Source organism: Lissotriton helveticus, chromosome 4_1 (genome assembly GCF_964261635.1).
Source record: "Lissotriton helveticus chromosome 4_1, aLisHel1.1, whole genome shotgun sequence".
In the NCBI taxonomy this organism is placed as follows: domain Eukaryota; kingdom Metazoa; phylum Chordata; class Amphibia; order Caudata; family Salamandridae; genus Lissotriton; species Lissotriton helveticus.
This window is the reverse complement of record NC_136063.1, coordinates 1,533,113,023-1,533,137,988: the sequence shown is the minus strand read 5'-3', so window position 1 is coordinate 1,533,137,988 and position 24,966 is coordinate 1,533,113,023. Positions and strand designations below refer to the sequence as shown.

At 41.3% G+C, this 24,966-nt stretch overlaps 1 protein-coding gene across 1 annotated transcript in view; it reads right to left on the bottom strand.

Annotated features, from left to right (window-relative positions):
* The window catches only part of NAPG (NSF attachment protein gamma), a 154,097-nt gene extending 131,022 nt beyond the window's left edge, over nt 1-23,075 (bottom strand). The window contains exons 1-2 of the mRNA XM_078688150.1: nt 22,911-23,075; nt 2,383-2,450 (exon numbers count right to left, since the gene is read on the bottom strand). Coding sequence (XP_078544276.1) covers nt 2,383-2,450; nt 22,911-22,966 — 124 coding nt within the window. The 5' untranslated portion in view covers nt 22,967-23,075. The remainder of the gene's footprint in view (nt 1-2,382; nt 2,451-22,910) is intronic.
* Between the last annotated feature and the right edge of the window lie 1,891 nt (nt 23,076-24,966).

Genomic DNA, 24,966 nt, shown 5'->3' with positions numbered 1-24,966 from the left:
GGAATATTCTTATACTTCAGTCACAAAATGTTTTTATAAGTTTTGCAAAGGCCTGGAAACCGTGCCATTTTGGTGAATCCAATCCAATTTCTCAGCTTAGTATCAGAACACCCTTTTTGGGTAGCTGTTTGCATGTTACAAATACTCATCATCATTTTATACGAGGCATAATTATCTCTATTAGGCCTCCGACTGCTGACTAACAACCCACCCATTCTCGACAAACAAATACTGCATCTCATCACAAAAGGTGACTAGATTAATAAGAGTTGTTTAAGCTAGACAACATTGAAATATTGATCTGCTGAATAGACACAGGTCACTACTGCTCAAACCACAATGGTATTCTACCATTATTTCAAGAGGAAAGGGGAGTGTTACAACACTGCGCTTCCCCCAGGCTTTCCTGTGCTCCTAATCCGACCCAACAACCCTCTGTATTTCTGAGGCTTACAACTCATTGTGCCTGTTGTGACTCAATCTCCCCAGTAAGGTGGGCTGAGAAAAAGGAGAGAAAGAGAAAAAAAGAAAAAGGAAGAATCTGAATGACAGAGCAAGTGAAAAAGTGAAAGGGAAAAAAGGAGAGAAAGAAAAAACAAGAAGTATTGTAAAAGAAAGAAAGGGGAAGAAAATGAAAAAAAGGATAGAATGAAAGATAGAAAAAAGAAAAAGTGAGAGTTGTAAATAAAGAGTAGAGAAAGGGCAAGTGAGACAAAAGAGAAAGAAACAAAGAGAAAGAAAGAATGAGAGAAACAAGAGAGAGAAAGAAAGAGAAACAGTACAGAGAAAGCAAAGAAAAAACAAAAAGTGATATGAGAAAGAGAGAGAGAACTGACTGGAGTCATTGTAAAGAATTAAGGGAAGAGACAAGATACCTCCAGAGCCACCACTGAAATTGCGGACAAATGATAGCGGACTTTCGGCAGAGGGCAATACATTTCTTTCCCTTCTGGTTCCTACTCTCATGGTGTGAAGTAACTGTACTGCATATGCTGGGCAGACCTATGACTGTAAAACCAGTAGGCCATGCAGAGGAGCGAGTGTGTGTGCACTGGAGAATGAAAGTGCACTAGGAATGTAGTGGTATGAGCGGAGAGAGGCATGCTTGTGAGGGGTTGAGTGCAAAATAAGCACTGTGCTTGTGTGAGTGCACTGGGAAGCAGGAATTTGTATGAGTGGTGGTAATGTGAGAGTATAATGTATAGCACATTGAAAGGCTGAACTACTGGCAGTGCCAATGCTTGTTAAAGATGGAGCCATCCTTTTGAAAGCCCCGACTCTAAAGGGAACAAGTATTTGCAATGCTATAGGTCTTGCATTTACGAGAGTTTGAGCTTTTGGCAATGCAATAGCTTAAACTCTGGCAAATGCGAGACCTATTGCATTGCAAATTACTAGCGCCTATGCAGCACTTTCACATTCATGGAGGCCGCGCCCCTTTCTTTAGACAAGTCGCATCAAATCTATTAAAGTGAAACCACAGCATGGGGCACCAAAAGCATCTGTTTTTGTAAAAGCGCACATGCCACGCATTCACTTTAATAGCGGCTGCACACCTTTCTTTAGACACAGCTTGTCTAAAGAAGGGGCGCAGATTCCATGAATGTGAAAGCGCCGCATGAGCACTAGTAAACAAACAAATAAATATATCAGTGCGGCAGCTATACTTATAGCGGACCACGCTGCTAATATAAATAAAGAAAGAAACATGGCCACTATAGTTAAAGCGGAACGAAATTAGTAAATGAAATAAAAGAGAGCGGAGTGCTGCGACGTAGTGGGTGGTATAGGGGAAAATCATTAAAAAAAATAGTGCTTGCAGCTAACATGAAGCAGACTGTGTAACAAGACAAGTAAAAGGTCCAGTCGTTATGAGAGGCAACAAATACAGACAGGGCGGTACCCAGGAGGGGCTAACAAGACTAATAATGACTCGGAAGCCAGCGGTTACGAAGGACAATGACATAAGCCAATTAAAAATATGGGCGGGGCTTTAAAGCCATACTCCAATACAGCATGCCTCGCAGCAGCGCATGCGCTGACCAGGCTCGACCTAAAAATAGACATACGGTAAGGGGACAGAGCAATTAGGTAGAGGTTAAAGTATACAATATTAAAAATGCACAAATGTGGATAATGAAATAAATATACATGCCTACACAATTTTTTCATGACAAGACAATATCAAATATATTTTGTGTCAGTGGTTGGCACATGCACTTTAATGTCCAAAATAAACTCCCACAACAAATTGCTCACTTCTATATGCTTTTTAAACCCCAACATTCAAAAGGAAGCACTTCCTTTATCTTAGGCCCATGATACATTGGTTTTATTCTGTCATTAACAACTTCAGAAGGCATAAATTCTCCAAGTCCATACCTGCTTTTGCATACTCTGACGCAGCTCCATCATACTCTGGCTTCCACTTTAAAAAACTTGTTTTAAGGCTAAAAATGAAACCAATAAAAATAGCATATTAGGATCAACAATCAAGGAAAAGAATCAACATAATATTGGCAAGCACTAGGAAAGACGACAGGTATGGTGCCAAGCCTTATGGCTTTGTACACTGTCATAGTAGTCCCTGGGAAATAAAGGGTATTTAGTGTGCATATGTGCACCTTCTGAAAGAGCAGAAGAAGGCTGTCACCCACAGTAAATGTAGATGATGGCTCATGTGGGCTGACCCACTGCTGTATACTGTAATGTGAATGACATAAAATACCACCGCTGCAATCTAGATCAGAAATATTTCTACTGTGTATTATTTATTTATTTATTTATAAAAAAATGTATAGCGCTAACAAGTTCCTTAGGAATAACAGAGCGCTTTACAATATGAAGGGAGGAAGACAACAAATATCAGAGGCAATATCTAGAAGAGTACGGGAGAGAAAGAGAATAAATTATAGAATACAAATAGGAGGGTAATACAATAAAACAAATGTAGGGGGTAAACAAGGGTAAAACACAATGTTCAGGGGGGAGCTGTAAACAAAATAAGAACAAAGTCAGCAGGAGAAATGTCCACGGGCCTGTGCGACTAACCCTATTAGGGTATGAATTTGTTCATTAGGAATCTTTTGGCTTCCACTTTGAACGCTGTCAATGAGGAGATTCTGCAAATTTCCGGCAGGAGAGAGTTTCTAATTTTAGGGGCGGCTCTGGAGAAAGCTCGGTGGCAACGTCTCTTTTTCTTAAGGATAAGAGGTTTGAGGAGGAGGGAGGAGGCACTTCTTGAGGCTCTTACTCCACAGGATAAAGTAAGTTTTTCTGCAAGGTACGTTGGAGTATTTAGGTGAAGGGCTTTGTGAGTGAGAACAGCAATCTTTAATTGAATTCATGCTTCGAAGGGAAGCCAATTGAGGGATTTAAGGACTGGGGATATATGATATTTTCGCTTAGAATCCGTAACCAGTCTAGCAGCTGAGTTGAGTGCAGCCCTAAGTGGAGCCAGAACGTATTTGGGAAGGCCACAGAGGGTAGCACTGCCGTAGTCTAGCCTTGGCATGACAAGCGCTTGAACCACTTGCTTGAAATCATTAGGGGGAAGGAAAGGTTTGATATTTCTTAGAGTTTTCATCAAGTGGTTGGCTCCTTTGCATACATTGCTGATGTGACCTTTCATGTTCAGATGCTTGTCCATAGTGATACCGAGAGACTTGGCTGCATCTACGATAAGAGGCGTACAGTGGAAAGCAGTGAAGTGGCTCAGCCAGAGGTCTAACTTGGGGATGCGATTCAGGGGGGAGAGATGAGCAGGAATTCCGTTTTTGAGGTGTTGAGCAGTAGATGATCCTCCATTAACCAGTATTGAGTAAACATTAAGATAGTGTTAAGTGAGATGATGTTTTCAGAGAATGAAATTTTCAAATATAATTGTGTGTCATCTGCATACATGTGGAAGAGAATGTTCATGGAATTTAGGGAATGAGCAAGAGGTTCCAAGAAAAGATTGAAGAGGATAGGAGACAGAGCGGATCCTTGGGGGAGCCCCATGAATACTGGAGAGGGCTGGGAGAGAGAGTGGTTTGCCTTGACTCTCAGTTCTGTACTGAAGGAAGGATGAGAACCATAGTAACACCTGATCAGAAAAACACATTCTATTTTGCAGGATAGATAGAAAGTTGTCATGATTAACCGTGTCAAATGCGGAGGAAAGGTCAAAGACGATTAGGATCAGGATTCATTTTGGTCGAGCATAATTAAGATCTCATCAAAGACGTGAGTGAGAGCCGATTCGTTGCTGTGCCACTTCCTAAAGCCTGATTGGTGCTGATCTAGGAGTTGGTTGTTCTCAATGTGGGCACAGAGTTGAGATTGTACACATTTTTCTAGTAGTTTCGCTAAGGTGGGGATGTTGGAAACGAGGCGGAAGTTATTGAGATCAGATTTGTCAGCGTTAGTTTTTTTTTAGTATGGGTGTTACCTGAGCTGCTTTGAGGCATTCAGGAGTCATGCCTTGTGCTAGGGAAGCATTAACAATCCTACTCCATGTGGGGATCAGAGCATTCTTGATTTCTTTGAAAATAGAAGGGGCAATGGGTCGCTGAAGTGGTTGGAAGGGTTGATATTCTGAAGAATCTTGAAGATCTCATATTCGCTAAAGGTGGTAAAGGTGCACTAAGATGCATTGTTCTTGGGATTTGTGGAGGTCGGTTTAAACCTCACAGAGGAGTCAATGGGTGAGGTAGTAATAGGAGACGAAAGTAAAGCCTTCTTATCAGCTAGGTCAATGGATATGGCTCGAGATTTCTCCGTGAAGAAAGCGGTAAGATCATCGCAGGAAGGTGGGTTGCCATGAGGTACGTGTAATAGATTATGAGACATTGGGCTCTCAAATTCTCTCTTCCATATCATGCTTAAGAGTTTTCTAATTAATTCAGGTCAGTTTATTTAGAGAAAATCAAGGGATAGCAGTATCTCACAAATACTATTGGGTTTAGTCTGACCTTATTATAGTAAGCACAGTGACAAGGAAGATGAACGAAAGAAAAGGCCTTGATCAGTTATCCGTAATCTTTATCGAGTCCTCCCTTCCTAATCACACTTCTAACACCCTTAACTACATTCCTGAAAGGTGTTCACATGGATTAGCAAAGGTGACAAGAGTAACCAGAAAATTAAAATACAGCCCACCTTGTAACATCCCTCTAATTGCACCGAACTAGCCCAACCCTCCATATTAGAGGTCCCTTCAACCTTACAACCCCCATAACGATCTATCCTTTACTTCTCCAATCTTCTAAATTTATCTTTTTACTCTTCGATGAATTAGCCAGTCACTTCGGTGGTGTAGATATATACCAAGCACTGGGCGCTGCTCTTTACGGTGCAAGGCAAGTGCTGAGCCTTCCGGTTAGCAATCCTCTGGTCCCGTTAAGGTTAGATTTGGGGCTCAGGCATATCTCAGAAAAAAATGCATTTCGACCATTAATGCACTAGAGGAAACTCTAGGCTACTCCTAAACTGCTTTACTAACACTGTGGTCTAGAAGAGATACTTGGTCTCCCAGAGGCTGACATCCTTTCCTGGAATAAATGTTAAAGATACACTGTTAAGCATGAGGTTAGTTAAACTTTGGGAAGGTGTTGTACCCCAGGCGGTTGGGGGAGGGGCATTTTTGTTACATGGGGCCGGTTTTAGCTGCAATATCGGCCCCCTGTAACAAAAGCTGCAGCAGTGAGACGGGAGTGGTGCTTCCAAACTAGCACCCCACCCCACTCCCTACCCCTCCCCCAGGGGTCCAGTTGAGCTGCGGGGAGCCTGTTGCTGGTGATGGTGGAGCGTGGTCCTTCTGTAGCTGAAGTGGATGCAGATGTGGTCCGTCCATTGGAGTCCCGTGGCGTGGCTGAAGGCGATGTCCTTGCTGGAAGAGAAGATCGGGTCGAGCGTGTGTCCGGCGTAGTGGGTGGGGGTGGTCACCAGTTGCTTGAGTCCGAGGTTGGCGAGGTTGTCCAGCAGGGTGGTGGTGTTGCGGTCGCTGTTGTTCTCCAGGTGGAAGTTGAGGTCCCCGAGGAGGATGTAGTCGGCTGAGGGGAGGGCGAGCGGGCTGACGAAGTCGGCGATGTCTTCGCTGAATTGTGTGCGTGGTCCCGGGGGTCTGTAGATGAGGGTGCCTCTGAGGGTGGTCTTGGGGTTGACGTGGATCTGGAAGTGCAGGTGTTCGGCGGGTGCGAGGGTGTCGTCGGTGTTGGTCGTGATGCGGATGGTGTTCCTGTGGATGATGGCGATGCCTCCTCCTGTCTGGTTGACGCGGTCCCTCCGGATGATCTTGTAGCCGTCCGGGATGGCGATGGCGATGTCGGGCGCTGAGGAGGCGTTCATTCAGGTTTCCGTGAGGAAGGCGACGTCTGGGTCTGTGGTGTCGAGCAGGTTCCAGAGCTCGACGGCGTGTCTGTGGACGGAGCGGGTGTTGAGCAGGATGCACTTCAGGTGGGTGCTGCTGGAGTTCGGCTTGGTGGGTGCTGGTGTAGCGTGGGTCCGGTCGCAGGTGAACTTGCAGGAGTAGCAGCTGAAGGGTCCGTGGGTGCGTCTCGGTGTGGCTCGGTAGCAACCCGGGGTTCGGCCGGTGTTGAGAGCGTTGAGTTCGGTGGCGTCGTAGGTTCGTCTGGTCGACTTCCGACGGTGGGGGCCAGGGGTCCTGGCACTGGGCGCGGTCCAGGCGCGGACGGGCGCAGACGGGCTTACCTTTGGCGCTCATTCGGTGCTCCCGCTGCGCGCGTCCGCTGCGCGGTCGCTGAGGGGGCGTCATAAGAGGGGAGCAGGGAGGGCGGGTCCGCTGGGAGGAGGGAAGGGGTTACCCAATCGTCTGGCGAGGGGGCGGGGCCGCAGGCAGGAGGCGCGGGAACGGGACCGTCAGAGCGGGCGGCCCAGTGGCGGCTGGGGCGCTGCTGGCGGCGTCGGCGAAGGAACTCTGTCAGCAGGTAAGCAGGGGCTTCTGTGGCAGGAGCGGAGAGGAACAGGGGGGCGACCAGGCCAGAGGCGCAGTGGTCGCTCCCCAGAAGCAGCCGAGGTCCCCTTAAGAGGGGAGCAGGGAGGGCGGGTCCGCTGGGAGGCGGGAAGGGGTTACCCAATCGTCTGGCGAGGGGGCGGGGCCGCAGGCAGGAGGCGCGGGAACGGGACCGGCAGAGCGGGCGGCCCAGCGGCGGCTGGGGCGCTGCTGGAGGCGTCGGCGAAGGAACTCTGTCAGCAGGTAAGCAGGGGCTTCTGTGGCAGGCGCGGAGAGGAGCAGGGGGGCGACCAGGCCAGAGGCGCAGTGGTCGCTCCCCAGAAGCAGGCGAGGTCCCCTTAAGAGGGGAGCAGGGAGGGCGGGTCCGCTGGGAGGCGGGAAGGGGTTACCCAATCGTCTGGCGAGGGGGCGGGGCCGCAGGCAGGAGGCGCGGGAACTGGACCGGCAGAGCGGGCGGCCCAGCGGCGGCTGGGGCGCTGCTGGCGGAAAGAGTGAGCATGTTTGCAAACATGAAGAATAATAATAAAATCTCTAGTGCAAAATTAAATACATCAAAACGTGTTAGATAATTGTTCCAAACAGATATTATAAACAGTTCAATACAAGTCAGTTTTCGAAAAAAAAAAAGCTGCCATAGCTCTGAATGTGTAGGAACATGCAGAAAATGTCTAGCTTTTCTCCAACTATCTAATGAGTGCAAAAAATAAACATGTTCTCTCTGCTGATCATTGTAAGCTTAAAATAAAAGAGAACAGAAGAAAGAAAAGCAAAGTTCTGTTTTTGTTGCTGTAAACAGCTGCTTCAATTATGTGACAGGACCTGCTATTCACCCTGGCCGCTAGCTCTGGCAGCAGTGATTTTATATCATCAGAACTCGTCTGTAATAAATTAGAATAGTAGAGTTCTGACGTCTTTTCTTTATAATCAGTAACGGGAGCATCACAAGTCGCCGATTCTCAAGCAGTTAGAGGCAGACATTTATACAGGAATTACAGAATGCCATGTATTAAATACGTGTATGTATCCATCCATCCTTTATATGACAAAAAACAACCTAGGCAACTGAAGATATGAAGGACAATGATTGATGTGAAGGGACACAGGCTGACAATTATTCTGAAAGCACAATTTTATTCTCAAATTTAAAAACACAATAAACAGTGACAAGGAACAAATTTAAAAATATGTTGATCAAAAATTATTACACAGTAAAAATTCATAAATATGACATAGTGCATGAAATAATTTATACAATAACTAATACATAATATGAAACAAAAAGAAACAAAGTGTAATCCAATATTAAGAAATGAGTGGCCTAATGGTTCTCTACGCGCGTTTCGGCGACCAGCGCCTTCTTCTGGAGTTGCCACGTGATTTTCTAAAAGAGTAGAGAAAGTCATACAGAAAATACAATTATTTATGGCTAATGACCTGGCAAGTTAAAAGCAACTGTACTTTTCATCAACAATTCAGCCATAGTGTGAACCCTTTCATTTTACTAAATGACATAGTGTGTTTAGTAGAACTATTTAACCTTTGTTCATTTCCTTACTTATTCAGTTCCTTTCGGTGGGATAATAGTTAATTATATGGGTATTTACTATTCTCTATTGTACATGCGAGGTGGTTACAGGGAGTTAACAACCTAGTTCTATATTTCCCAAGACGTATCAGTCATTCCGGCTAAAACAGATAAATATTAGATATTAATTCATCGAATAAGTACTTACACGTAGTAGTGCAATGCGATTAATACGATGCAGCTGATATGACGTATCGTATTGTTGTCTTTATAAAACCTCGAGGCAGTCTTTGATAAAGCTTAGAAGAGATTTCAAAATTATAATCAAATATTAAGTCTCTTCAGGTAGACACATATTTCTTTTAGAGGCTTTAGAAAGTCACACATCTCCATGATTTTTTATTTAAAAATATAAATTAGAGAAATATAACACAAGTATTTTTGTTCTGGTGATTTCATTTTTTAGTGTTATCTTGTTAGAAGGTACTCTTGTTTCAAGTAATATAAATATTTTCAAACAACTATTTCTATTATTGAAAGAGGCATTTTGTTCAGAAAATAAACATAAACATTGCTACTAAGGGTATGCATACGACCCAACCATTAATTTTGCACAAGGACTGACAATTAACTAAAAGGTTATTTCTTCCGTCATCTCAACACTTTTTTCGGACCATGTGAATTTGGTTAATCTTGCCCTGATATAGATATCACATCATGCTCATATTTTAACTTACTGCGTTGGAGAGATTAGTAATAGTGCAGGGGATAAATTTAGACAGGGCATGCATCTATGTCAATACGTATTATGGGTAAGCTCAACCTAACTTACCCTCAATTTATGCGCCAGAGTTCATTTATTCTTTCAAAAGGATGTAGTTGTTGGCGTTTTAATGGCGGTGAATGATGGATCCCAAATATAGTTTTAATCAAATGTAGTATATTGAAAGATCTCCCTACCTAAAAAAGGACATTGGAGATAACTGTGAGACGAGCCTGTATTTGAGACAGGAATGCATTAATGTCATGCAGTATTTCAAAGTCGGACTTACTCGACAGTCGACGACAGGGCTCCTTCACTCACTTGAAGGGATGTGCAGACTGGCGTCTTGGTTTATATCAATTAATATATTTTAAAAGATCTCCCTGCCTAAGGAAAATAAGAAGCGGATTTTCGAGTTAGATATACTGTTATGTTCTGGCGGTCATTCAACTGAGGCCAAACAGGGATTTAACTAAAGAACCAGGCGAGTCCGTTGTAACTTACCCGGCAATAGCCAGCAGGGCTCCTTAATTCCCTTGAAAAGATGCGAAAAATCGCGTTTTGTTCAGGGAGATGGGCGGCTCTTGACAAGTGTTTACATCGGTGGCTGATTTTATATATATAAGAGAAATTCCTGCCTGTAAACAAATATACATATAAGATAGGAGGACTTATTTTTATTCATTCTCGGTGATTTAAACTAGGGGGCAAGGCGGGTCAAATTTGACTTACCCGGTAATAGAAAGCAGGCTCCTTAGTTCACTCGAAGCACTGCAAGGACTCGCGTTTTGATAGGGGGACGTATCTTGGATCAGCTTTACGTCAATAATAAATGTTTTAAAAGATCTCCCTGCCTATAGGAAAACACACAGAGGATGGTTTTAAGAAAAAAGATATATTCTTATTCTTTAGCGATGAGTTAGTCAATGGGCAGGGCCGATCTGTGATAGCTTACCCGAGGATAGACGGCAGGGCTCCTTGATTCCCTCGAGATACCGCGCAAGCTACGTCTTGTGTCTCGACGGGTGGAGATGGTAAATGGGGTTTATCCGTGGGTCTCTCGCTTTTATATTAGTAATTTTAGTTCAAATCACCTCCAGCTGGAAAGATGTTTGTATTGCGAGAGGGAGAGGTAGGACTACCGTTACTAAGAGGTGCAGGGATCAAGGCTAAAGATAGATGACGGACTAACTAACTTCTGTTGTTTCGATCGATCCATGGCATCCATTACTAAGAGGTGCGAGGATCGCGACTGAAGGTAATTAATGGGCTGACTAACTTCTGTTATGGATCTGGCATTCATGATAATGCGCTATTATCTAAATTTATACCAGATGGGTTGGTCCGTGGTAGGAAATGGAGAGGGACTGATAAAAAGAAAGTTGAAAATTGGTATTGTTTAACACCAAATTGTTGGTGTGTTTACACTTGTTGGGCCAAGGATACATATTTCTAGTGATTCAGATGTCATTTCCAATTTAGGATTGAGCTTGGCAGCAACTAGAAGGTCAAAGGGTGTGGAACAGCTATTAAGCAGACATAATTGTTTTTACTTATATAAGAAGTGTCTGTTCTGTCTACAATATTTGCCCCTTTCTTTGTGTTAGTGGTAATGAGCAATGTTAAATATAATTGACAAAAAACTCTCATTTTTGGCAAGCGAACTAGACTTTTCTAGTGGTAATAATATTGATAGGTGGTAATTATATTAATGAATGGCATGTTCCCATGGGATTTCGCTGTTCAATCCCTGACTGAAGGAGTTAAAAACAAAAATCCAGAAGACTTCTCTCTTTTTCCTGATTGCAGTACCACCATTGGAATCCGGGGTATGTATTTTCTCTAGGATTCTCCACTTGAAGTCTTCTACACTGTGTCCTTTTTCTAGGAAATGTTTCACCATCGGTGAGGTAATCTTTTTTGTTCTTATAGCAGAACGATGCTCATTGAGACGGGTTTGGATCATGCGTGACGTTTCCCCTACATATCCTAAGAGGCAAGGACACTGTAAAAAGTATATCACATTGGTTGTTCTGCAGTTCCACATCTCTTTGGCTTTTGTTGTATGGCCATTGTGGGTGAATTCCTCTCCTCTTAGGATATTGCCACATGATGTACATGAAGAGCAAGGAAAGGTTCCTCTCACAGGATTATTGTTTAGAATTGATCGTTGCGTCCAATTCTCTTCAACTGAGGTATTTTTAAAACGAGAATGGACTATGTATTCTTTGATATTCTTATTTCTTTTGTGGGCAAAGAGGGGTTTGGCCAATCTCTGTTCATTTGAGCAATTGCTGTTTAAAATATGCCAGTTAGAGTTTATTACGTGCTTCACTTTTGCATTGACCGTCGAGTGTTTGGTTATGCAGACTATTTGGTCCTTTTGTTTCGTTGATTTCGTTCTTAAAAGACAATCACGGTCGTAGAACCGAGCTCTTTTGTAGGAGTGTCTCACTAATCGGTGAGGGTACCCTCTTTCTATGAATTTTGATCTCATTATAAGAGCTTGTCGGTCAAAATCTGCCAGATTCGTACAATTACGTCTGACCCTTAAGAACTGGGAAAACGGGATACTGTCTTTCTGTGTCGATGGATGGAAACTCTGGTAATGAAGCAACGTATTTCTGGCTGTCGGTTTTACATGTAGGTCAGTTATTAGGGTTCCGGCATCGTTTAGTATCTCAATATCTAAGAACTCCACTTTTTCCTTACTAATGTGTGAAGTAAATTTCAGGTTGGGATTTGCCGCATTGATCCATAAAATAAACTCATCCAGAGTCTCTCTCCCATCGGTCCAGATAAAAAAGATGTCATCAATATATCTGGACCAATGGGAGATGGACTCGAAGAAGGGGGCCACTTCGTTTTGGACGAATTCCTTTTCAAATGCAGCCATGAATATATTTGCTATTGAAGGGGCTACCGAAGCCCCCATGCTTACCCCCTTAATTTGGCGATAGATGTTATTTCCAAATTCAAATATATTTTCCGTTAGGACTATTTCTAGGCAAGCCAATAAGAAAGTTCTGGGACAAGGTATGTCATGGAGATCAATGAACCAGCCTGTCGTTTTCATTGCTTCTGCTAAAGGGATGTTACTATATAAGGACTCAACATCCATAGTTACTAATAAGTCATTGTTTGAGTTGAAGCTGAGTCCTTCTGTTTTCTGTATCATGTCTCCTGTGTCTCTTATGTAGGATTCAATTTTTGGTATATATGGACGTAAATAGTTATCAACAAACTTGGATAATGGTTCAGTTGCTGTACCTATGGTGGAGACAATAGGACGATAGGGCGGATTTAGAACATTTTTGTGTATCTTAGGGAGACCGTATACACATGCTGTTTTCCCCTGGTTGTGGTTTAAAAAGTCAAACTCTTTTGTGGTAATGAATCCATTCTCTAGTGCCGATTTAGTCAGGGACATGATTTTTTTAGATAAGTTTATTGTTGAGTGAGTTCTAACAGGGGCATAGAAGGTAGGATCATTGAGCATCTGGAGCATGTTGTTCTCATATTGAGAAGTGTCTAAAATAACGATGCCCCCTCCCTTATCGCATCCTTTGATTGTAAGGGCTTTATTCATTGAAAAAGATATTAGGGCCTCATGTTCTTCTCTTCCTAGATTATAAATCGGTTTAGGGATGAATTTTAAGGCTTGATCTAGTTTCTTTAAAACCACCAACTCAAACGTTGCAACTTCGGGTCCCAGTTGTTCAAGGGAGGGACTGAATGTGGACGGTAGGCCGAGAGGTTTAATGATAGAATTTACTTCTTCCATGGTATCGTTCAAAGCAAAAAACTTACCATGGAAGAAGTAAATTCTATCATTAAACCTCTCGGCCTACCGTCCACATTCAGTCCCTCCCTTGAGTTTGACTTTTTAAACCACAACCATGGGAAAACAGCATGTGTATACGGTCTCCCTAAGATACACAAAAATGTTCTAAATCCGCCCTATCGTCCTATTGTCTCCACCATAGGTACAGCAACTGAACCATTATCCAAGTTTGTTGATAACTATTTACGTCCATATATACCAAAAATTGAATCCTACATAAGAGACACAGGAGACATGATACAGAAAACAGAAGGACTCAGCTTCAACTCAAACAATGACTTATTAGTAACTATGGATGTTGAGTCCTTATATAGTAACATCCCTTTAGCAGAAGCAATGAAAACGACAGGCTGGTTCATTGATCTCCATGACATACCTTGTCCCAGAACTTTCTTATTGGCTTGCCTAGAAATAGTCCTAACGGAAAATATATTTGAATTTGGAAATAACATCTATCGCCAAATTAAGGGGGTAAGCATGGGGGCTTCGGTAGCCCCTTCAATAGCAAATATATTCATGGCTGCATTTGAAAAGGAATTCGTCCAAAACGAAGTGGCCCCCTTCTTCGAGTCCATCTCCCATTGGTCCAGATATATTGATGACATCTTTTTTATCTGGACCGATGGGAGAGAGACTCTGGATGAGTTTATTTTATGGATCAATGCGGCAAATCCCAACCTGAAATTTACTTCACACATTAGTAAGGAAAAAGTGGAGTTCTTAGATATTGAGATACTAAACGATGCCGGAACCCTAATAACTGACCTACATGTAAAACCGACAGCCAGAAATACGTTGCTTCATTACCAGAGTTTCCATCCATCGACACAGAAAGACAGTATCCCGTTTTCCCAGTTCTTAAGGGTCAGACGTAATTGTACGAATCTGGCAGATTTTGACCGACAAGCTCTTATAATGAGATCAAAATTCATAGAAAGAGGGTACCCTCACCGATTAGTGAGACACTCCTACAAAAGAGCTCGGTTCTACGACCGTGATTGTCTTTTAAGAACGAAATCAACGAAACAAAAGGACCAAATAGTCTGCATAACCAAACACTCGACGGTCAATGCAAAAGTGAAGCACGTAATAAACTCTAACTGGCATATTTTAAACAGCAATTGCTCAAATGAACAGAGATTGGCCAAACCCCTCTTTGCCCACAAAAGAAATAAGAATATCAAAGAATACATAGTCCATTCTCGTTTTAAAAATACCTCAGTTGAAGAGAATTGGACGCAACGATCAATTCTAAACAATAATCCTGTGAGAGGAACCTTTCCTTGCTCTTCATGTACATCATGTGGCAATATCCTAAGAGGAGAGGAATTCACCCACAATGGCCATACAACAAAAGCCAAAGAGATGTGGAACTGCAGAACAACCAATGTGATATACTTTTTACAGTGTCCTTGCCTCTTAGGATATGTAGGGGAAACGTCACGCATGATCCAAACCCGTCTCAATGAGCATCGTTCTGCTATAAGAACAAAAAAGATTACCTCACCGATGGTGAAACATTTCCTAGAAAAAGGACACAGTGTAGAAGACTTCAAGTGGAGAATCCTAGAGAAAATACATACCCCGGATTCCAATGGTGGTACTGCAATCAGGAAAAAGAGAGAAGTCTTCTGGATTTTTGTTTTTAACTCCTTCAGTCAGGGATTGAACAGCGAAATCCCATGGGAACATGCCATTCATTAGTATAATTACCACCTATCAATATTATTACCACTAGAAAAGTCTAGTTCGCTTGCCAAAAATGAGAGTTTTTTGTCAATTATATTTAACATTGCTCATTACCACTAACACAAAGAAAGGGGCAAATATTGTAGACAGAACAGACACTTCTTATATAAGTAAAAACAATTATGTCTGCTTAATAGCTGTTCCACACCCTTTGACCTTCTAGTTGCTGCCAAGCTCAATCCTAAATTGGAAATGACATCTGAATCACTAGAAATATGTATCCTTGGCCCAACAAGTGTAAACACACCAACAATTTGGTGTTAAACAATACCAATTTTCAACTTTCTTTTTATCAGTCCCTCTCCATTTCCTACCACGGACCAACCCATCTGGTATAAATTTAGATAATAGCGCATTATCATGAATGCCAGATCCATAACAGAAGTTAGTCAGCCCATTAATTACCTTCAGTCGCGATCCTCGCACCTCTTAGTAATGGATGCCATGGATCGATCGAAACAACAGAAGTTAGTTAGTCCGTCATCTATCTTTAGCCTTGATCCCTGCACCTCTTAGTAACGGTAGTCCTACCTCTCCCTCTCGCAATACAAACATCTTTCCAGCTGGAGGTGATTTGAACTAAAATTACTAATATAAAAGCGAGAGACCCACGGATAAACCCCATTTACCATCTCCACCCGTCGAGACACAAGACGTAGCTTGCGCGGTATCTCGAGGGAATCAAGGAGCCCTGCCGTCTATCCTCGGGTAAGCTATCACAGATCGGCCCTGCCCATTGACTAACTCATCGCTAAAGAATAAGAATATATCTTTTTTCTTAAAACCATCCTCTGTGTGTTTTCCTATAGGCAGGGAGATCTTTTAAAACATTTATTATTGACGTAAAGCTGATCCAAGATACGTCCCCCTATCAAAACGCGAGTCCTTGCAGTGCTTCGAGTGAACTAAGGAGCCTGCTTTCTATTACCGGGTAAGTCAAATTTGACCCGCCTTGCCCCCTAGTTTAAATCACCGAGAATGAATAAAAATAAGTCCTCCTATCTTATATGTATATTTGTTTACAGGCAGGAATTTCTCTTATATATATAAAATCAGCCACCGATGTAAACACTTGTCAAGAGCCGCCCATCTCCCTGAACAAAACGCGATTTTTCGCATCTTTTCAAGGGAATTAAGGAGCCCTGCTGGCTATTGCCGGGTAAGTTACAACGGACTCGCCTGGTTCTTTAGTTAAATCCCTGTTTGGCCTCATAGTTGAATGACCGCCAGAACATAACAGTATATCTAACTCGAAAATCCGCTTCTTATTTTCCTTAGGCAGGGAGATCTTTTAAAATATATTAATTGATATAAACCAAGACGCCAGTCTGCACATCCCTTCAAGTGAGTGAAGGAGCCCTGTCGTCGACTGTCGAGTAAGTCCGACTTTGAAATACTGCATGACATTAATGCATTCCTGTCTCAAATACAGGCTCGTCTCACAGTTATCTCCAATGTCCTTTTTTAGGTAGGGAGATCTTTCAATATACTACATTTGATTAAAACTATATTTGGGATCCATCATTCACCGCCATTAAAACGCCAACAACTACATCCTTTTGAAAGAATAAATGAACTCTGGCGCATAAATTGAGGGTAAGTTAGGTTGAGCTTACCCATAATACGTATTGACATAGATGCATGCCCTGTCTAAATTTATCCCCTGCACTATTACTAATCTCTCCAACGCAGTAAGTTAAAATATGAGCATGATGTGATATCTATATCAGGGCAAGATTAACCAAATTCACATGGTCCGAAAAAAGTGTTGAGATGACGGAAGAAATAACCTTTTAGTTAATTGTCAGTCCTTGTGCAAAATTAATGGTTGGGTCGTATGCATACCCTTAGTAGCAATGTTTATGTTTATTTTCTGAACAAAATGCCTCTTTCAATAATAGAAATAGTTGTTTGAAAATATTTATATTACTTGAAACAAGAGTACCTTCTAACAAGATAACACTAAAAAATGAAATCACCAGAACAAAAATACTTGTGTTATATTTCTCTAATTTATATTTTTAAATAAAAAATCATGGAGATGTGTGACTTTCTAAAGCCTCTAAAAGAAATATGTGTCTACCTGAAGAGACTTAATATTTGATTATAATTTTGAAATCTCTTCTAAGCTTTATCAAAGACTGCCTCGAGGTTTTATAAAGACAACAATACGATACGTCATATCAGCTGCATCGTATTAATCGCATTGCACTACTACGTGTAAGTACTTATTCGATGAATTAATATCTAATATTTATCTGTTTTAGCCGGAATGACTGATACGTCTTGGGAAATATAGAACTAGGTTGTTAACTCCCTGTAACCACCTCGCATGTACAATAGAGAATAGTAAATACCCATATAATTAACTATTATCCCACCGAAAGGAACTGAATAAGTAAGGAAATGAACAAAGGTTAAATAGTTCTACTAAACACACTATGTCATTTAGTAAAATGAAAGGGTTCACACTATGGCTGAATTGTTGATGAAAAGTACAGTTGCTTTTAACTTGCCAGGTCATTAGCCATAAATAATTGTATTTTCTGTATGACTTTCTCTACTCTTTTAGAAAATCACGTGGCAACTCCAGAAGAAGGCGCTGGTCGCCGAAACGCGCGTAGAGAACCATTAGGCCACTCATTTCTTAATATTGGATTACACTTTGTTTCTTTTTGTTTCATATTATGTATTAGTTATTGTATAAATTATTTCATGCACTATGTCATATTTATGAATTTTTACTGTGTAATAATTTTTGATCAACATATTTTTAAATTTGTTCCTTGTCACTGTTTATTGTGTTTTTAAATTTGAGAATAAAATTGTGCTTTCAGAATAATTGTCAGCCTGTGTCCCTTCACATCAATCATTGTCCTTCATATCTTCAGTTGCCTAGGTTGTTTTTTGTCATATGAGATTTTTACCCTGACCTAGGAACTACATTATCTATGTCTTCAGGGGGTCCTCGTTAAATATACGTTGTTCCATCCATCCTTTACACACACATCCATTAGTTCACTCTAGCATCATTTATACTTTCATCAATATACCATTTCGCCCTTTTGTCCATCATTGCATCCGCCCATTCAACCATCCATTCTTTCGACCTCCCTTCCCTTTATCCTTTCACCCTTCAATATATCCCTCTGTTGTTCCATCAATCCATCCTTTCACCCGTCCATCCTTTGACCCTCCAGTCCTATCTTTTACCTATTCTTCTTTACTTTTATGGTTTCTTCCTTCCACAGGTCCTTCTTCCACCCTTTCATTTTATGCCTTCTTTCTACCTATATATATTTTCTCCCAACATTACTACATTTCTTACCTTTCTCTCTCCTGCCTGCTATTTTTATATGCCTGTCTCGCAGTCCTTCTAATTTCATCTTTTCTCTTTCTCCTTCCATTTACATGGCTCATTTTGGCAGCCAGTCGTCCACACCCCTCACTATATAGAGGGTTTTTTCTGCAGACATGCAGACAGAAAAGACCCATAAATAACAAATCAATGTTTTAGTGAAACCATGCACACCAGTTCATCGGGCTCATTGGCAGCCCTCCACACCAGCTATTAAGAGTGGGGGTATCAAGGCACCACTGATTCTAGTATTGAACAGGACAAGGGACATGTTATCATTAAAATACATTCCCAATAGTGGGAGAAATTAAGATATAGAAAAGTTTAAAGAGAGGTAGCAGGGTTCCTAAATTGCAGCTGTGTTAGACATACCTTGTTATATAGTTTGTGCTGTGATGAGGGTGAAAGGACCTGATGAAATACCATGATTGCTAATACAATAATCTCAATAAAATAATGTGGAGAGCTCCTTGTCTCACACATTCTATCATCAACACGTCATAACACATTCAAGAGTCAACCTGAAGTTGTGTTGTGATATTTTCATAGAGCAACAAACAGTTTATGAACAACATAACCTGCATATATCTTGTGATTATTTACATATCTGATGTAGATTGGCAAAATGAACATATTAAACCTCCTGTTTAATGCTCAGAGTAACCTGAGTTACAGCTTCCAGCACAACCTACCAAATAACCATTAGAACTTTTATATAGCACTTCATTCTACACTTATACAGTTTCCAAGCACTATTCACAACAACTGTAATTTTATTTTTACTTTTTATTTATTGAGTTTTATATAGCGTGAACTTGACCCGGGGGCATACGCGCACTTCAGACTTAGCAGCATATATATGAGATACATTTGGAGTAAATGCAGATACAGAGCGACAGAAAGTGATGAGGTTTACGAGGTATGAAATTGCATAAGCCAAAATATGTAAGATATATTTGAGGTATAGATAGATATGAGCTGACATTATGTGGCGAGCTATACAGGGACATTGTGGATTCGAATTTTGCAGATCAGTGCAATTGTTTTAGGTGAACGTCTACTTACTAGGTCATCCTATTAGCAAAACATTTGACACTTGCTTTTTAAGACTATTCCCTTCTTCTCCTGCCAGTCACATTGCATCATCCAACTCCAGCCAACTACAACCATACCTGCAGGCCACTAATTAACTCAGCCCAAAAAGCAGACTCCGGTCTACCACAGAAAGTGCTGGGAATTGAAACAATATACTTCTGGAATATATAAGTTGAGGGCCAATGGGTGGCAGCGGGAAAGGGGTGGAGTCGCAACAGTCAGGGTCATGAAAAGCAGAGCCTGACATTCAACATATAATTGTATTTATTAAAAACTCTGCTGCAAACAAATTGGCAACAAAGACTAACCTGACAGTAAATCTGTTCTGGCTTATTTAATTGGAAACAAAGCGGTTGCATTGTAAAACATACGAGGGGTTAAAGCACTTACTATAGAGGTTTGTGTGCCCAACAATTTCAAAGGGTAACAATACAGTAAGATAACTCTGGTGCTTAATGCGCTTGCTGGAGAGATCTGTGTTTTGGCTAGTCGCAATATTGACACAAGGTAGCATAGAAGGTTAATGTGCCTTCTGTAAAGTACACTGAATAACATGCATATATATCACAGATCTGTATTTTACATAAATAGCTCAGTGCAAACATTTTAATGCTGCGTCTCCCAAGTGTATAAAAAAATAATTGGGGCCCCCAGAATTTTACATAATTAGTCCATTAAATTGTAAATGTTTAAATAAGCATTAAGTTCTGTTGCCCCTTTTAAAAATGAAATCAGTTACATGATTGCCAGACATATATTCTGGTGTTCTAGGCGTTACTAAACAGTGGGGAGGGGGTTTGAAGACCCTTGGCTCAGTGTGTCACTACTCTTGCCACAGAGTTCCTTCTGTTACTAGCACTTCATAAGTTGATCCATAAAGTGATACAGTGAACTATGAACCAACATCAAGGAGATGCATGCAAACTGCAGGACATGGGTTTAGAAACGTATTGTTTCCTTCGTAATCATTTGTTATTCTAAAAAGGCATCTTTTGGGTAGTAATGAAGTCTTATATGTTACCCCAACAACTTGTCACTCTCACTGCCTAATTTCAAAACTCCTGTACCTTGATTCACTTACTTGTATGATTTATGATCTCTTTGTAATGTTTGTATGTGATGTAAAGCGCTCTGAAACCCTACATTGGGATGATTAGTACTATAAAAGAAATGTAATTTAAAAAAGTAATTAATGAGAGATATTTAAATTGATATTATAATAATTACATATAAAGATTCCTCTGACAGTCTTACAGCGCATGCAAAACAAACAAGCCTCCAAAGAATTGTTTCTGCTAAGTACTTGTTAAGTAATAAATTGTGTGCCTTTATTTCCCTCCACGGTGTTGTAATCTCTGTGTTAGGCTCCTGCTAGCTCCCAGTTCAGATGATCACTCTCTAAATGAGGGCTTTGTTGTGTGTCTTGCTAGGAGTGAAAATAAGAATGCTCCCTCACTCTGCAGGTTGCTGCTCCAAACAGAATGCAGACAGTGTGTGGGTGCTGCTAAATGGGTTGTCAAATTACAAAAGGACATATTCACAATATTTTACTGTGGATACCCTTGATCGCAGATACGGCTCAATAATAACTGTCAGATCTAGAATTTGGCTGGATCCTCCCTCATTTTCTGCTGCTCCAAACGGAATGCAGACAGTGTGTGGGTGCTGCTAAATGGGTTGTCAAATTACAAAAAGACATATTCACAATATTTTACTGTGGATACCCTTGATCGCAGATACGGCTCAATAATAACTGTCAGATCTAGAATTTGGCTGGATCCTCCCTCATTTTCTGCACTGACTACAGAACAATACTTTCTACTAACTTCTTTCGACCAGGGCCATACCCATTCGTGCCCACTTACCACAAAGTCATACACCAACACCTAAAAGCCATTTACTTTAACCCGTTGTCGTCAGAGCTAGATTCTGACTCCTCCCCAAAATATAACTGCCACCTACCACACTGGTTGAGGTTGCTAAATACTACTGACCCAGTCAGTTCAAATTCTTAATGGCACAGATAAGACTTAAACTTTCCATAACCCAAACAAAATATACTTGCCGAGAACACCCACAGTAAAAGCTGTACCCATAACTGTCAGGCATAGTCGTTAATCTCACCTATTTGAGAACTATAGCCTCAAACTCACATCCATGATACTCATACTCTAAAGCTCTTGCCTGCAAGAGCCAAAGTCACCAACTCCAAACATCTAAAGAGCTACAGACATGCTAGTATTCTTTAGAGTCATAACAACTAACTCATACAAAATGAGGGACCTACTCCTCAGCCATTCCTTGCAATTCTTGTCCTCCAACATTCATGCTCTCGGATTACCAACAAAATTAGACCTGTGCTGCTGCTTACCATATGACCTATCCTCCAACTGGGCTCACTAGAGTTTCACACCCTCGGGCTCCTGTTGAATTTTTCCACGCCATACCTATCAAAACTAACATCAAAGCCAATACTCTTGTTCACCAAAGCCATGCCCTCAGACTCCAGCTTACACTAGAGATACCCGGAAAATGCCATTCACTTAAGTGACATCTTCAGGCTCATGTAACCAGCCGTACACACCATCCATCATAAATCTGACATAATGATAAAACCTCCAACGACAGGTTAAAACAAAGCCAACTGCAAAACAGGCACTGACAAAGCGAATGAGTCGTTTAATGTGCTAACACGTGTAAAAAGCATTTGTGCTTTCCAGTATTTGCATATGGAAGCTCATTAAAACCAGACCTACTGGATGGTCAAAGGTGCTTTCGTCTGAGGATATACGAAAGAGAATAATAGATAAAAGGCGATGGGGGAAAACTTGGAAAATTAGTGAATGGGAAAGCAACAGTAAATGTACATATATGAAAAGTCAATAGGAAAGACAGTGCGGAAAGGAAAACGATGAAGGACAAGAAAGGCGCCCATAGAAGCGCCAACTAAAATTGAGAAAACAAGCTTGCAGCAGAGAAAAAGGAAACAATAAAAATATTGGTTTCTGTCTAAGGTGCATGTAAGATAAGCAAATTAATGTATGGTGATTTGATGGACTTTTGACATGTACATTTCCCCCAATACACTGCGATGCAAGCACTCCACAGAACATCGAAAAGGCAATCACGAAGCCAATTAAATGACCAACAAACGCAAGCTCACACATCGGAATATACGGCCCTTCACAACAGTAACGTAATTATTATTTTTGCCTGAAAAGAAAGGCGTGACTAGAAGTAAACAAGGAGTGGACTATACGCATGGGAAAAAACATGCGAAATTAACGAACTTCGAAAATAATGCTGATGCCACCCATGAATGAAATCAGTGCCTCTTAAAATTACTAAAATGTAAATCTTTATAAAAAAAAATGGAAGCACACGGAAGCATCTTGGAAATGCATCTAGTAATCGCCCCAGTACTGTATGCATAAACAGTATAATCCCAGGCAAACAGACCACAAGGGGTCATGGCGTGGATCAGGATCTGCACAATATTATCCAACCCGCCACGGGTGAGAACGGGGGCTCTACAACAGTCCATATAAAATAGGGGAACAGCAGTCAGGAGTTAATGATTTATCAGATTTATTTTTAAAATAGCATTTATATTCAAGCTACCATTTTTCTGCTTTGGAGATGTGCTCCAGGGCCTCGTTGATCTTCTGTGCCGCCATGACAGGTGCTCGATTTAGCGACCGATAGCGAAATTACAGCCAAGAGATGCACCGAATTCACAGCTGACAGCACCGGGGACTGGATCGCCAGCCCCGCCCTCCTACCAGCTCCCCGCGTCACTCCCCATTGCGCCACCAAAACTGAAAGATGGCGAATCTCTTTGACCAGACAGAGCGAACACGTAGCGGCCATCTTACAATAGCGCGTTATTCCATTGAGTTGAGATGGAAACAATTCGAAACCTTTATGTCTTAATACTCATACGTTTTCTGAAATGAAACGCGATCTTTTTGTGTGAAAAAATGCAATAAGATTTGGTTATCAAAAGGAAATAGCATTGGAAATTATTATAGTGGGCTCTATTACAAAGACGTTCTTCTTCGTTATAGAAGCGTATTCTCCAATTACATGTTTGCTTGTAAACGGTTACGTAACCAATAGGGAATCGTTTGGTCGAGTGGCTGACTTTGGCTCATTGAGCGCTTGCATGCTGCCAGTCCTTCCAACTTCACCAGGCGGTTCACATCTTCACCCTTCCTGTATGCGGAACATCTGTTGGCAAAGCATAGCCGTCCTACCGCCCAAATGACATCACCAAGCATAGCCGCCATGATGTAACAGAATCCTAACAAATGCTACTGGTAGGCAGAATATATCACTGTTCAAAACTGTAATAGTTAAATATATGTGTAATTGTAAAGTTGGAGTCCACACGTAATAGTAATTGAAAGGTTTTATTCCAGACTGAAACACCTATTGTACATAATGGTGAAGGCTATGTTCTACCTTGCTCTCTTCCCTCAAGCGACTCCACTGACGGTTCCAATACCGCCAGCAGCAAACTGGAGCACCAAGCATGCTTCAAGGAATGTCACCTTCATAGGATACAAATGAAAACACATAATACTTAATACAACAGCTTACACTTGAGCAAATACATTTGCTAAACATAACACATCTCCCTTTCTTCAAACACATAACTATGCATTAAAATAGACTACAAGTCCTAAAAGTAACTAACAACCCTAGTCAAAAAGGAAGATCTTCCTAGAGGCATTCTAGAGTCATCTGATGACTTCAGCCAGACTATTCCAGCAATTATCTGGGGAAGTCATCCAAGCCATCCTGAAGTGTGCCTATCGGGTATAATATTTAAATGAGATGACTTTAGTCATCACAAGAACTACTCCAGGATGGTGTCCTGATTACTTCAATTAAAAATGTGTGATGATCCTTTACAACTCAAGGAATACTAATTGACAACTTCAGGATGAGAGTGAATTACTCAGGGATGATTTAACCGCATGCGCGCTAGCGGTTTTCCTGCTGCGCGCTGCGATTTTAATAATCCCGCGTTACGTGACAAGGTCAGCTCGTCATCCGTGTAGCGCAGGTTACGCCCATGACGAGCTGACCTTGTCATGAGCGCAGAAGGGGTTAAGGACAATATCAGGATTATTGTGGATAACTCTAGGATGGTGTCCCGATTACTTCAATAAAAAATGCGTGATGATCGTGTACTACTCAAGGAATACTAATTGACTACTTCAGGATGAGTGCGAATTACTCCAGGATGATTTCAGGACAACCTCAGGATTACGGTGAATAACTACTGGATGATTTGCTAATATCTTCAGAATGTGTTTTACTCCAGTATGATTTTATGACAACTTCAGAATGAGTGTGGATTACACCAGTATTATTTTATAACAAGTTTGCAATGAGTCTGGATTATTTTTAGATAACGTACTCTCTCATCTTCAACCCCTGTTATCTTCACATACAAATCCGACATCCACTTAGGCCTAATCTACTATTGCGACCAGAACATACCTTGCCTTTACTGTCACTCTCTAGCTCACAGCCAGAACATTCCTTTTATTTTCTACCACCCTTCAATACTGTATCTTCTGCTACATCTTCTCCATCTCTTTCCCTTTGCATTACCAAATCATCCACATTCCTGCCATTATTTAGAGCCATGTTTTCTTCTCTATTT